General features: G+C 38.2%; 1 protein-coding gene across 10 annotated transcripts in view; it reads left to right on the forward strand.

Moving 5' to 3' along the window:
* The window catches only part of DYM (dymeclin), a 211,246-nt gene that overhangs the window by 141,281 nt on the left and 55,367 nt on the right, over nucleotides 1–14,598 (forward strand). For 5 of the 10 annotated variants that reach the window (XM_048291038.1, XM_048291044.1, XM_048291039.1 and 2 more), the window contains 2 exons: nucleotides 4,357–4,459; nucleotides 13,407–13,460. In XM_048291038.1, coding sequence (XP_048146995.1) covers nucleotides 4,357–4,459; nucleotides 13,407–13,460 — 157 coding nt within the window. Of the gene's footprint in view, nucleotides 1–4,356; nucleotides 4,460–11,689; nucleotides 12,006–13,406; nucleotides 13,461–14,598 lie in introns of those variants that run through there. The other 5 variants (XM_048291041.1, XM_048291045.1, XM_048291043.1 and 2 more) reach the window with 2 other exon arrangements.

Raw genomic sequence — 14,598 nt, forward strand, 5'->3', positions numbered from 1 at the left:
GCATCCTATTTACTTCCTTAAAATAAAGTATGCTGGTTCCTTTCCTTCTCATTGTCCAAAGCTTTCAGAAAGGGTTTTGGCAAATTCTAGCTTCGGGTTTCCTTTCAACTTCTACTTTTAATTCCCATTTCTTTTTTTCCAATTTTTTTCTTATAAAAGCTGCATTTTATACATTCTTTTTTTGATGTGAAAAGTGTGGTTTATGAGCTGTTTCAAACTGAGGTAAATCAGACTTTTTGAGACACTTATTAAACGAGTCTCCTTATTGGCTTTTTTTTTTTTCTTTTGGGATCTACAGGCTTTGTGGAGTTGACTTTTTGAATGTGTTAAGTTCATATATTACTGGTTTGAATTTTACTGTGTATGCAAATAGCACTTAATCAATTCACTGGTATTTAAGCAGCCATTACTCTTTAGTCTGTATTAATTTTTTTATTTATTGAAGTTCAGCCCTGAGTTAAATTAAAAACTGCTGTGTAGAGGGAGGTAAGAAACCAATGTTGTTTTTAATTCCTTAAAAACAAACAACCACGGGAGCTTGAGATTGTTGTTCAGCCTTGAGTCTTCCTTGTTGGCTGAGCTCATCCCTGCTGTGATTTGATGGTCTGTAATAGATCACATTATCCCAGAATGGTATGGGTTGCAAAGACCTTAAAGATCAGCCTGTTCATGGTCAGGGGCACCTTCCACTATCCCAGGTTGCCCCAAACCCCGTCCAGCCAGGCCTTGGACAGTGCCAGGGACCTTGAGACTTCCAGCTGCACACAGCTTCTCTGGGCACCCTATGTCAGGGACTCACCACCCTCACAGCCAGGAATTTCTCCTGATAATGCCAGCTGATGATTCCTAAACTTCCTAACAGATGCCAGCTGTTATCTCATCTTGCTCTTATTCCAACTTATTGTTTTGCTTACTAAACATTGGCCTGTAAGTACTTCTGTGAGGGGAAGATGAGTTGGGGTACCAAGATGTTTTCATTGTTCTGATCATAACTTATTATTATTATGAAACGTCCATAATGAGTGAGATTGAAGAGCTGTTGAGCTCCATAGCCTGCCTGACAGTCGATGGAGAAGAATGGATGAAAGAGGACAAGCATTCAAGTAGAAAAATCCATATTCTTGTTAGCCTGTGCATGCTGCCCTCAGTGACAACATAGTACATGTATTCTTGTGTTCGATCTCGACTTACAGTTGGGCAAAAATAGGCATGTGATGAAGACACATGAGGGAAATTTGGGATACAAGTCTCAGTTTCCATTCTGGACCTTGTACCTTGTTGTGGAGAGGGGAACAACCTTGTTGTAAAACATTTTTGCCTTTTTAAAATTGCATTATTCATGTCTTGAAAATCAAAACCAAAACCTTACAGAGATGTGACTGCTGCAAAATCAGGCATCTCCTTTAGAATGCAGCATTTTTTGATGATGAAAGATATTTATGAGCTAATTTCATACAAATGCCTTTTGAGGGTTGTAATTAGCTCTGTGCTTTGCCTTTATTAAAAATTAGTCTGATACTTATCAAGGTGGTTTTCAGAACTAGAGACAGAGGCATAATAATAAGTGAATGACTTGGAATTGAAGTTTTACACCAATTCAGGAGGCAATGGTACTTCCTTGGGACCTCCAAATCCATTCATTAATAACAATATCTGGCCTATTATTTTTCTTCTTTGTTTAGCTGTTGTGTTTCTGTGGAGCTCTTTGAGTTTGCAGTTCTACGCATTTTTATTATGAAAAATTTAGTAGGAAAAATTTCTGCCACATGTCCCTGCCCTTGTGCTTATCTAAGGGATGGTCTTTGGAGAAAGATAACCAATGGATGGAGGAGAGAATTGTGTTGAGAATTTTTAACCTGGATATCTGTTGTGGGCAGTGGTCCCACAGAGAAGTGTCTCAGCATGGTGCGAAGGACATGAACTTGTGGCAGGAGAGCAGAAATTTGCAAGGGGAAAGACAACAAAAGCCCCTGCGCTGCTCCTTTGGAACTAGAAATCAGCCACCAAGGTCTTGCTTATGCCATAAACTCTACTTATAGTGCACTTAATTATTGAAAAAAACCCCATAAGGAATATATAAAGAAATTATTTGTCCATCCTTTTTCTTTCTACTTCCTCCCAGTTCTCTACATTTCTGTCGGAATAAATAAATTTACTTTTTGGTATTCCGGTTCCATGCAGAGTACCACTGTATGTTCATTTTCCTCTTCTCATGCATTGAACACAAGCACTTTCCAAAATCTTGATCCCACTTCCTTGTTTATATTTAAATTTCATTTAAAGCCAAAATGCTGTATGTATTTTGGAGAAGAATCTACTAGCTGCAAATCCTCTTTATTCCAAATTCTTCCTCTGTGAAATTATCTTCTAGAGCAGACACCAGATTTAAGCTGGTTTTGCTGCACCCCACCATAAGCATCACCAGATTGGTTTTAACTGATTATTTTGTCTCCACAGCACTAGATGGTGCTGATGACAGTATCTCTGAAATCTGAATCTTCAAAGATACCTATGATTGCAGAAGTAGTGCTGCTGTTTCCTGCCAAGGACCAGTTTACAGATCCAGTTACTGATCTGAACAAAAATATTGGTCTGTGAATGCAATAACAGAATATGGGAGGGGGGGAAAAATGGGAAGCTCCCAATATATCTTAATTTCTCTCTTGCTTTTTCCCCTTTTAACATGGAATGTTCTAGTGGTATTGACTAGTAACTGTGAGTTAGCGTAACTAATTCCTCATGGCAGTGAGGAGTGTTGGAAAAGCCTTTTCCTGAGGCTCTTGACTATCAGTGTGGTGACAAGCACTGATACTCCTAGGAATCCACTCCTACCATCTGTGAAGGATATAATATGAATGATACATTACAAGTTAAAAAAATTCAGGGGACTTCTTCCAGTGCTGATCATCATTTCTTGAAGCAGAAGAGCCTTGCAAGCACATGGCTTCAAACACTGATCCAGTTCCAAGGCTGGAAGAGAGGGAGGCTGTCCAGAACATAATACTGAGGTAGATTTTGCGACCTGTAAGTGGATTTTGTTCATAGAACCACGGAATGGTTTGGGTTGGAAGGGACCTTGAAGCCCATCCAGGTCTACCCCTGCCATGGGCAGGGACACCTTCCACTGTCCCAGGCTGCTCCAAGCTCTGTCCAGCCTGGCCTTGGGCACTGCCAGGGATCCAGGGGCAGCCACAGCTGCTCTGGGCACCCTGTGATGATGCCTCACCTGTCAGCCTTTTGGTGCTTGATCAAGCCAGCCTTCCCACCCTCTAAAACACACATAGTCATCCTAGGAAAACCTGATAGGAGTCCTGTAATGCCCCCAAAAGAAGTAAAGAAGTCCAAATGATGTTTTTAAACACAGAAAGCTTAAAAACATCTGACACCTAACAAGAGCAAATGGCCTCAGGTTGCACCAGGGCAGGTTTAGAATGGATATTAGGGAAAATTTTTCCATGGAAGGAGTTGTTCTTTCACAGGCTGCCCAGGGCAGTGGTGTGGTCCCCATCCCTGCAGGGATTTAAAAGCTGCGTGGATGTGGCACTTGCGGACGTGGGGCAGTGGTGGCCTGGGCAGTGCTGGGGGAATGGTTGGACCCGATGATCTTAGAAGCTCTTCTAAGATGGGGGTGGGTTTATCTGTGAATTGACAGCCATGTTTGAGCTATCCAGGGCTTTAGAGGAGCATCTGACTCCTTGCTGCTGCTGAGCGTTAGCTGGTGGCCTTTGCCCACTGCTACTGCTTCCACCGTTCTCCTTGTAAATCAGATTATACCACCCTCTGTGAGTGCCATTGCCATGCTTTTCTTCAAAATGCAAGAAAAATATGTTTTTCTCTATGTATATGGACCTCTGATTTAACAGGTTATTTATAAAGCTAGGGTAATCCTTTTTTCCTTGACTTAGGCTAAAATAAATTTGAAAAGAATGTATACTAGTAAAATTCGATAACTCAGCCTCAAAATACCCAAGCTTTTGTCATATACTTCGATTTCTCCTGTCTAAGCAACTAGATTATTAGAATGGATAATACGCAAGATACTTAAGTGTATATTACAATGTATTGCATGAGGTGCTGCACTTAAAAATTGCATGTATACCATTCCTTCTGTAACAGTTTGACTTTTAAGAATTTAATAATGAACATAAAATGTTCTTCAGGTCATATATTGTATAGAATATTTATTACTCAAAAGTTGTCGTTACTTACCCATGTGTTAAACAAACAAAAATAATATAACTATAGTGCATTGCATTCTAAAAATTTTATGTATATAGTAAGACTCCTTTTCTTACTGAACAGTCTTAACTATTTCAGGACATTATCGTGAAGTTATTTTAATTTTTTTTTCCCCAGTTTATTTTCTCTGTTGTCTAAAAAACACAACAAAGTGCTGGAGCAAGCCACACAGTCCTTGAGAGGTTCCCTGGGTTCAAACGACTCTCCACTTCCTGATTATGTGAGTATCAAAATGAATGTTGTAATGGGTGCTTCGAAATTCAAGTCATACATCCCTAAATCTGCAAAGAATTCTCTGAGTGTGGCAGCTGAGCAACCACCAACATCAAAATACAGGAACCTGCATGAATGATGTCATGTCTGAAACATCTCTAAAAAACAAGTATTACACTTAGAAATGGCAGAACAAAACCACAACTATTCAGAGGGAAGAGACTTACTGTCAACTTGTGCTTTTCAAGCCATCAGTAATTCAGGATATTCAAATCACACAGTTGAAAACAGCATTTTTAAGAACTGGGCTTTAGCATCCACAGAATCTTAAAATGCCTAAAAATGATTGAAGACAATTCCCAGTGAGCCTCTGGGGGAGTACTGGAGTCATGGGGCAAATTAGTATGTTCTGAATACATGGATACTTACAGTTCCTTTCGTTTGCTGAGCCAATGCACACAAGTAGGCAATAATTTTGTATTTAATTGCACAGCTTGTTGGGAAATCTCTACTTAGGGTAGAAGAAGGAGACGTCTTGTAAGGACTTGAATAATAGCTTTGTACTGCTGAAGTACCTTTGGTCTGTACTCATTTGAACCCTCACTGCAGTACTGTGTGAAGGAAAGAAAAGTTGATTGATCAGTTGCTCACAATTTTTGAGGATGAAAATGTAACAACTGTTTTATTTTCAGGGCTAATATGTGTTCCAGAATATGCCTGCCTGAGACTTTACATATCCTATTATTCTAGCATTAAATATAAAAATACCTAAAAAGGTTATTTGATGTAATAGCTTAATGATTTAAATAAGGAAACAGCATGATACACATCTGTAAAAGAGCACATATAAATAAATATATCTATTTCTGTGCGTACACACATAGGCATGCAGTAACGTACGTATGAAAATACATATTTTAAGGTGTGTGAAAACACAATGCTTGAAAAAAATATTATATGTTTTGGACTTCTTTTTAACTTGCTGGATGTAAACAATACTGCAGTTAAAGAAAGGCCCAGGGAAAGGCTTTCTGTAAAAAGTTGTCCCCTTACATACAGAGACAACTGAGCAGTGCAGCTGATAGATCTGGGAAAGCTCCCTGGAATAATGCCAAGAGGCTTAGCTACTTCACTGAATTTCTTCTCTTTTTATTGTTGGTATGGTGTAGGGATGGAAGCGAGAAAGAGAGCACTTGGAAAGGTTGGTGTAGGGGAGAGTAAAGTAAGTTCATGGCCTGTATTTTGAAACAAGAAGGTAAACTATTAAGCATGGCTTTCTGGTCCTTTTTCCTCTCCAAATTGCTCATGTTACAGCTCAGTCTGAAGCATAAGCAGTTGACTAAAAAAAGTTGAGGCCAGATTTCATCACTTCAGCATATTCTGCTTCTGAAAGCTTGTGTTTATGTTGTGTGTAAGAACAAGGAAGAGTGTAGGATCTGAGGGGACTGAAATGTCTGAAGCCCGTTCCACCTCTGTATCCCTGCATGGAGCTAAAGAAAGAGGTGATTCCAATATTGCCTGCTCTGCACAGGTTTGTTTATTGAGAGGTGGAGATTTGTCCAATAAGCAGTTCTCCTTGCAGGTTTTGTTCAGACCAAATACGTATTTTAAAAATGCATTTCTCACCATTTTTTCATTCACTTTAATTTAGAGATTATTCATTTTCTTACTGTGCTCTGTAATCCAAAGGGGAATTTGCATGGAACCTGAATCCAAGGGTTAAATCATACATAAAAATATTCGAGGTGCTGCTTAAGGTATTGTCTTAAATCCTGGGTGTTTGAACAGTACTACTTTTCTCTTTCTACTTCTGTAAGTTTTTGTCCCAATGTACAGTCGCTAAACTTGTAGTCACTGATGGTGATAGGAATATACTGAGTTCTACCTTTACCACGTTTCTTAATGTCTTTTTTGTGAGTATCTGCTGCAGTCTGCCATCAGGTCTGTGGTGTACCAGCAGAGCTGGGAACAGGAGTAAGGAGCTGACCTAGTTGGCCTTTATACTGTTCTTGCTGAGGTTTTTCTGGTTTTTAAAAAAGAAAAGAATGAGTTGTTTGATTTATTGAGGCTGGACCAGTGTCCAGGATCCTTCCCGATGAACTCTTATCAGTGTGGTGGGATTCAGGAGCAGGATGGAGAAGCCAGCAGGACAGGGAGAACCACCCCCTGTCATTGTTGCCTCAAAGACAGGATCCTTTGTTAGACTAATTCTCATGTTGATTTGTTTACCTGTTGTTTCATAAGCCATATTATTATTAATTGTTTTTGTAGCAGCATTGACCTGTTTTGAAGTACTACACTTTGATCCAATTGGAAATGGGAAAAGTCCACTTAGGTTTACCTTTCTTGCTTCCTTGGATTCAATGAAAGCATATTTTCCAATGTTTTAGCAAACAAGAAAACTGGTAATAAAATAATTGAGAATTTTGCTTCTTTTAGTTCAAATCAAGACATATTACTTAAGTAAACATATCAGTGATTTTCTTGGTCATTTGATTACAGACTAATGTAATTTATCAAATCAGAGATACTTAACAGCATAACTAGAGACATGCTAACTTCTCTTGGGTAGTAGCACATCAGACATGTTGTTGGAGCTACCATCTACCCCAAAAATTTATTTTAAAGGATTTCATAGTCTTGTTTATGATTTTTGAGCACTTCCCCTGCTTGTTAAACTACAGCTGGTAAGGAGAGAGTCTCCTTAACTCTTTCCAGGGAAAGAGTGGATGGAGAAGAAGAGAGTAAATTTTGATTTTTGGCAAATTTATGTAATTTTCTTACTGATATAAGAAAAAACCCAGTTTCCTTAATGCAAAAATTGAGGAAAGTACAAATCAAATGTAGAAATAGTTTTAGATTAAAGTAGTTTGGAACACATCATCACTGGAGTCTTACCTTCTAAACTTTGGGTTTTAAAAAAATAAATTATTCTAGCCAGATGATGAAGCTTAAATGTGTTAGGAATAATTGTAAAAATAATCACACGTAGTGCCAATATATTCAATTATTTAATATGTAGGATTGTCATTTAAACAGCACTTCAGTGTCAGATGAAACTTGTCAAGGATAGAAACCTTGTAGTGTAATACAAAACTTTTCATATTAATAAATATACTCCTATCAATATATGGAGAACCATCCTTTAATCCTCCAAAATCTGTTGGCTTTTGGGGTTATTTAGTACAGAAATAAGTGCATGTTGACAATCCGAAGGGAAAAATTTAAAAAATACAGATGTAGTGAACTCTACATGGGCATATATATATATATATAAAAATATATATTTTAATATATATTTATATATGTAAAGTCTGCAGTAGCAAAGCCTGGTGGTACTGGGAGAGTTCCCAATCAAAGCTGACTTCTCCTGACTCCTTCCCAATCCAGTAAATTTACCCACTGTGCAAAGCTGGCTTTCAGGGAGGGCTGGAATTCTGCAAATGTTGATGAGTTTTTCTCTCATCTTGATAACCAGAATTAAACTTTGCATCTGGATGACGAGATTTCTGTATTATTTTCTTTTCCCCCTCAGTTTGTGCTCCATAATGAGCTAAATGAATTCCAATATTTAGATTCTTCTTTGATTTTCTCCTGATTTATATGGTAAATAGAAAGCAGCTGTCTGTTTAACCATCTAACTCTTGAAACTCCTAGGCCCCTCGAGCGTCATCTGGAAGTAATGTAGCTTGTAAAACAAAGCTAAGAAGAAAAAGCAATGTTTGTTTTATGTGGGATGAATGACTTCAGTTGGGGTCCCTCTAATTCAGCCATTATGGGGGTTATTAAAAAGCAGTATTACAAAAGTGGTTTCAACAAAAAAGAAATTTCGGGGGGAAGGGGGGAACTTATATCTTGTTATTACATTTGATTTTATTCAAAGCTCCAAGTACTTCATAAATAGTCCTTCATTTGGGTTTCCCCAAGAGAGAACCAGCCCAGTCTCCCCCCGTACATCGATAGATGTTAAAAGGTTCCCCTGCGTCATTTACTTCCTAGGAAGAAGTTGTTTGTTATAATTAAGAGCTCCAGATTTATCTTAGAAACTTGGAGTTGCTAAAGAATAGGTAAAATCAGGTCCATGAACTGCAGTATTTTCTGTCTTTTAAACATAATGGAACAGATCTAAAATCTATTAATGTTCTAGATTGAGTTACGTGCAGAGAAGTTAATTTTTAATCCAGTATGTAGCAAACAAGTATTTCATTCATGACTGATGTGAACAATTTGTCCTTTAAGTAAATGTTGTGATGTTTTGGGGGTTAGAACGAGATGATCTTTAAGTCTTCCCAGCCCAAACCATTCTAGGATTATATGATTCTATGAATCATAGAGCCATTTGGAGTGGAAAAGACCTCTGGGTTCATCAGGTCCTATAATATGTTCTGTGCTTGCATATCTAATATTAAATTAGGTATCCTGCAACTCTATCTGATTTTTTTAGTTATCTAAAGAACAGTTTAGTGCAGAGCTCTGCCATCACATGGAAGTGTTTTCCTATAAAAAGTGTTATCACAAAGAAATGGGAAGTCTTCCCTGCGATCATCTGTTGACTCCAGTAATGATGCAGAAATGAAATTAAACCCACTTCCAAATAAAGTGGTTGGGCATAATAGAGTTAGTGTGATGCAATTAACGTTGTTCAGTTGGTAGTCTGTAAAGTACTGCTCAGTGGTAACTGCTAAGAACACACAAAATGTGTAGAGCTGGATACACTGTTGGCAGAATGGGAAACTTTTACCAAATTAAATCAAGTCTCCTAACTGAGATATGTCCATATTTGTCAAATACTAGGGTGAGGAAAAAAGCCAAGGTAGTTTTGTTTTGTTGGGGTTTTTTTTTGTCATAATCTTTTTTAAAACTCAGAAACCACCCAAAGCACTGCGTGGGTCTCTTCAGTGGTTTGTCTCTATTTTCTTCCATTTCCAAATGTCATCAAGAAACCCAGTAAGATTTTTTTTTTAATACCTTAGCCCTGCGTTGTTAATGGTCTAATAAACTTCAGTTTTGTGCATGAATTTTTAGATTCTCATGTTGTCTAGAGTAGTAAACTTAAAATGTGATTACAGAAGGGATTTTTTATTAGGGTGTTGTTTACTGAAAGTGTATGGAAAGCAATATACTGCGCGGTGGGTTTTGTGTAGTATGTGGATTCTAGCAGATTAAGTTGCACTTAATAGGAGAGTCACCTTGTTTTGCACTATAATACCTTCTTTTTGATTACTCTGACTTGATGGCTGATGAAGTAACATTTTCAATATCAGGTTATTCTTGGGTTTGCCTGTCTCCACTATTGAGCAGAGGGCCTATAAATACTTTTTCTAAATATTAGTCATAGCCTCCTCCAGATGAATTATATTTTATGGAATATTACTCCTACCTAATCCCCCTATTTTTATATCACCAAAAAATAGCTATTTCAGAATAGACTGAAATAACCAACCTAACCCAAATCTAAAGGGAGCTTTTCTATTGAGTAATAGCTGAATTCTGCAGTTCTGTCTGAATTCTTAATCAGTTCTTTCCTTTAAATGAATTGAAACTTTCATGAGAAAATGCTGCATAAATTATCTTTAAGCAGAAGAACTATCCTGAACTCCTGTGAAAAAGATGGTGAAGTTCAGTCTGTTTGAACTTCTGTATATCACTATGAAGTACTAATAGTTATTTGCAGCTGTTTTTTTCATTATTGTGTTTTCATGAGTACATTGCTTGTGGTTGAAAAATTTTTAGACAAGTACATTGAAGAACATCAAGATGATGTTCTTCAAAAAGGTGATGGTCTTTCATCACTCAGGAGTTCCACAAAAGTGTCGTTGGTGTCTGGTATTTGTGTGTCATAGATGGTGTTAAGCCTTACTTCGCTTAGAAATTCTCATTATTTTGGAAAATAAGGGTGAAAATTCCTTTTTATTAAAGAACATTTACTGTGGCAATAGCATCTTATGATCATCTGATTGAAAATCTTCCATTCTTCAGATTTTTGAGGCAGGAGAACAGGTAAGTAGAAGAACTTCTGACATTAGCTGTGCAAACACCTGCTAAAGTAATTTCAAAACCCCTTGTTTTGCTCGTTAGATGCATTTGAAATCAACCAGACATTAACATCATAATTTTTTACTTATTCTTCTTTAACAGTTATATAGCTTTTTTTGTCATAATTTTGTAGTAAAGGATACAAGTTATGGCATTTGTTAAGATTTTGCACTCAAACCACATGTTTTTTGATAAGACTGCTTAAATGAGTGGTCTTAAAAGAAAAGATGATTAAGCTGAAAAAGTCGTAAGATCTTGTCTTAGAAATGGATGAGACCCTGGGGTTCCTTCACACCTCCATAAATTAAACAGGAGAATTTTGTATGCTGACTTTTCTCCTGCACAGGTAATTGGGTTGCATTTGAGAGAACTGAAACCTGGGAATGCTGGGATTTTAGAAGGGTCTGAGGTGTAGCTGTAGATAGAAAATGTGATACATTATTAAGATAAAACCTTCATGAGCCTCTCTATAAAACTGTTTATTACTGCCACGCAAACCAACATTTGTTTTATTCAGACTAATGACAAGTATTGAAGTGTTTGGGTGAAAAAAGGAAAAGTACTGATCCCCAAAGCACCCTTCTTTGCTGATTTGGTCATTAGATGCTTTTCCTGCTGCCTCTTTCACATGAGTGAGTTGTTCAGGGTTTCTCAGAAACCAATTATTCACCTGGATGGTTCATCTTGGTCAGACGTCCGCAGACAAACAGAACAACCTAATGCAGTAGCTCTCCAAAGAGTAGGATTTATTTTTATAACAGCAATCTATTTCAACAATGCATTAAAACAATTTTCTGGTGTTCCTAACGCAAGGTTTTGATTGAAAAATGTGGTGCTTAAAAACCATAAGTATGTGACCATATGTTATAAACATCCCAGTAATTGTTTTTTTAAATGTGCAGCCATATAAAGTAGAGGAAATGGATGAGGAAGAAAGTATGTACCAAACCTTTTAGGCTGTTTGGTACTAAATACCTAACTGGAATTGGAATTTTTGTGTGCTGCTTTTTCTCTATGAGATACTGGCGGAACAAGTTGTACCTTCCATTTCCAATTTCTCCTCGTCATGTTTTCAGGGCTATTTACAGACTAACCAGTGAAATTTTTGTACGTTTTTTGTTGTTGTTTAAAAAAACCCCATCTATTTCTATCAAAGGATGCTAAGACATTATTAAAAAAGTAAACTAACAAAGATCTTTAGATTCCTTCATTGCAGATATCTGATTTGACACTGGAAAGACAAAGAAAATAATAGAACTCAGGGTAGACCAAGATTCTTGATTTTGAGAAACGTGATATAAGAAGAAGATGGTGTGCTTCACATTGGATAAAATAATGGAAGAAGTTGCTCACCTGTCGAGATGCTGCTCAAATCTGTCTGAACTGAAACATCCACACTTCAAATACTGTGTCCAGTTCTGGTCACCTCTCAAGACAACAAGGACACGGAGGGGCTGGAGCGTGTCCAGGGAAGGGAACGGAGCTGGGAAGGGGCTGGAGCCCCAGGAGCGGCTGAGGGAGCTGGGAAAGGGGCTCAGGCTGGAGCAAAGGAGGCTCAGGGGGGACCTTGTGGCTCTGCACAAGTCCCTGACAGGAGGGGGCAGCCGGGGGGGTCGGGCTCTGCTCGCAGGGAACAGGGACAGGAGGAGAGGGAACGGCCTCAGGCTGGGCCAGGGGAGGGTCAGGTTGGATACTGGGGAAAAATTCTTCATGCAAAGGGTTGTCCAGCCCTGTCCCAGCTGCCCAGGGCAGTGGTGGCATCCCCATCCCTGGAGGGATTTAAAAGCTGTGGCACCTGGGGACATGGGTCAGTGGTGGTCTTGGCAGTGATGGGGGAATGGTTGGACTCCATCTTGGAGGGCTTTTCCAACCTAAACAATTCTGTAATTCTATAAAATGTTGAAACGGGACCGTTTTCTGTCTCTACAGAGCCACATTTATTCCAGGTTGTATCCATGTTACTGAAGCAAGTTAATCTCATCAGTTCACAGTTTATCTTCTTGGAGAGGTCTTGTCCCCCTGAGCAGCATTTCAGTGTCTTGCTGAGGGCAATTCTCCCACTGATGGCTGTTGTTAATATTACCTATAATGTTACGCAACTGTTGCTGATTGGCAGTGTGGGTGGCCAGGAGACTGAATGATGGGAAGAAGGAAAGGAGAGTATTTTAAAGGGAATGAGTCAACCATATTAAACGACAGTCTTGGTATGAAGTGAATAAGAAAAAGGTTTGGAGATGAAAAATTATTAATATAGACAGAAATTCAAAACCAAAAGTGGGTTTTGAAAAAGGATTGGCTCCTCTCTGCTGCTCCTATGAAGTATCACAAGGAGCAAAATAAGCCACTTACTGAAAACTGATTTCCTCATCACCTGGCCTGAAAACAACATTAAAGAAATGTGGAAGGGAGAATTTACATTTTGTTTATCCCTATTGACAAGAGTGGATTCTTGTTCTCTGTGAAATATCTTTCTGAAAAACCTCTCCGAAAATGTAAAGAATGTATTTAGAAGAAATAGAAATTTGTAAGAGTCTGTTACTCATTTTTATTAAATTGTTTAGACACCCTAATGTTTTTCACAGGTGTAATTGAAAAGATAAACTTTTGATTCCCTTTCATGTAATCAGCTCTTTCTCTTAATTTTCTTATTTCTTTGTTGATTAGGAACTAAGTGAATTGGGGGAATACATTGCACATTTCATATGCTAGATCAGCTTTTATAAATAGGAAGTCTTCCACAGAATTGGTTAATTATAGAAACAATAACCCAGAATTTGGACAAAAAGTAGCACTTCTTAACAAGCTCTGAATTAGACGCAGAGAGCTGGGGGTGTTCAGCCTGGGGAAGAGAAGGCTCTGGGAAGACAAGCCTCTAATACATTGCCATTGTTTAATCCTCCTGTATTTGTTATCCCCAGCGCTTTTGGGAGATGTCTGATTGCCTTCACGTCTCTGAAACAAAGTTGAGACACGTAAGATACCTTTTTTTTTTTTAATTGCCCTTCAGATATGTTACTGGAATATGGTGGAGCTCTTCCAGAGCTGCTCTTGTTCATATTCAGGCTGGAGCCCAAGCTGGGTGAGCCGTGGCCCGCTACTGAATACATGACATATTCTCCAAAGACGCTGTGTTCTGATGCATTTTTTTGTTGCTGTCAAGCTGGTACGGTGTGTACAGAGCCTGTTCCACTCCAGCATTTGTGTGTGTGCTAACCCAAACCCTTGACCTCAAAGATAATGTTGGCTAATAACAAAAACCAGCCATCCTGTTCTAGAGAAAATAAGATGAATTGTAACATTGCAGGTTCAATTTGTTTTGTTCACTGCAATAGGACTCATTATCTGAAGTATATCTGTTCTCCCCAGATAAACTGAGGAGAGAATGGATGTTGCAGTTCCCAAAGGCAGGTCTTTTATCTACTCACCAGCAGATAATTTGTGGCACTTGCAGAGAAATCAGATGCTTACTCAATGCAGCCAAAAAAAAGTTATCTGAACAAATAATGACAAGTTTTCCCATTCCAACACTAATCTTCTAGATTTTGATAAATTGAGTCAATAGGAAGAGTCGTGTTACATTCCCATGGGAAAAAGCTTCGTGGAATTTTTCTGATACATAAAATTATTTTTCTGCAATAAATTAGCCATCTTACCATGTGGTAGACTGTTAATTAGAATTTGTTAGAAAACTTAGTGTAAATTATAGGTAACCAGTCATAATGACAAACAGGATTTTGGTGAGGAAAGGTTGAGGGACCCTGGGGTGGATGTACAACCTACCCAGGTACTTTGCTGTCTTTCAGCAGTAATCTCTCTCATCTTGTGCCTGTCTGTCACTGCTGTGCTTTATGAACCAGACTACACAAAACTAACTTTGGTCCCAAAGTAGACAAGACTTCATAAATATTTCAGGAAATTTTATTTAGTTGCAAAATGCAGTTTTTACATATTTCTATCAAGAGCATTTTGCTTCAACATTTGAGAAAATACCATCTGTTGCTCGTAGTTCATTTTGGAACAAGTGCCTGTGTACGTAGACTTCTACAATTATTTTCTGTGAGTTTTGGGTTTTCCACGTCTCAGTTAAAGGTTCGTTTTTTGGCATTCAGG

This window comes from Corvus hawaiiensis, chromosome Z (genome assembly GCF_020740725.1).
Source record: "Corvus hawaiiensis isolate bCorHaw1 chromosome Z, bCorHaw1.pri.cur, whole genome shotgun sequence".
In the NCBI taxonomy this organism is placed as follows: Eukaryota; Metazoa; Chordata; class Aves; order Passeriformes; family Corvidae; genus Corvus; species Corvus hawaiiensis.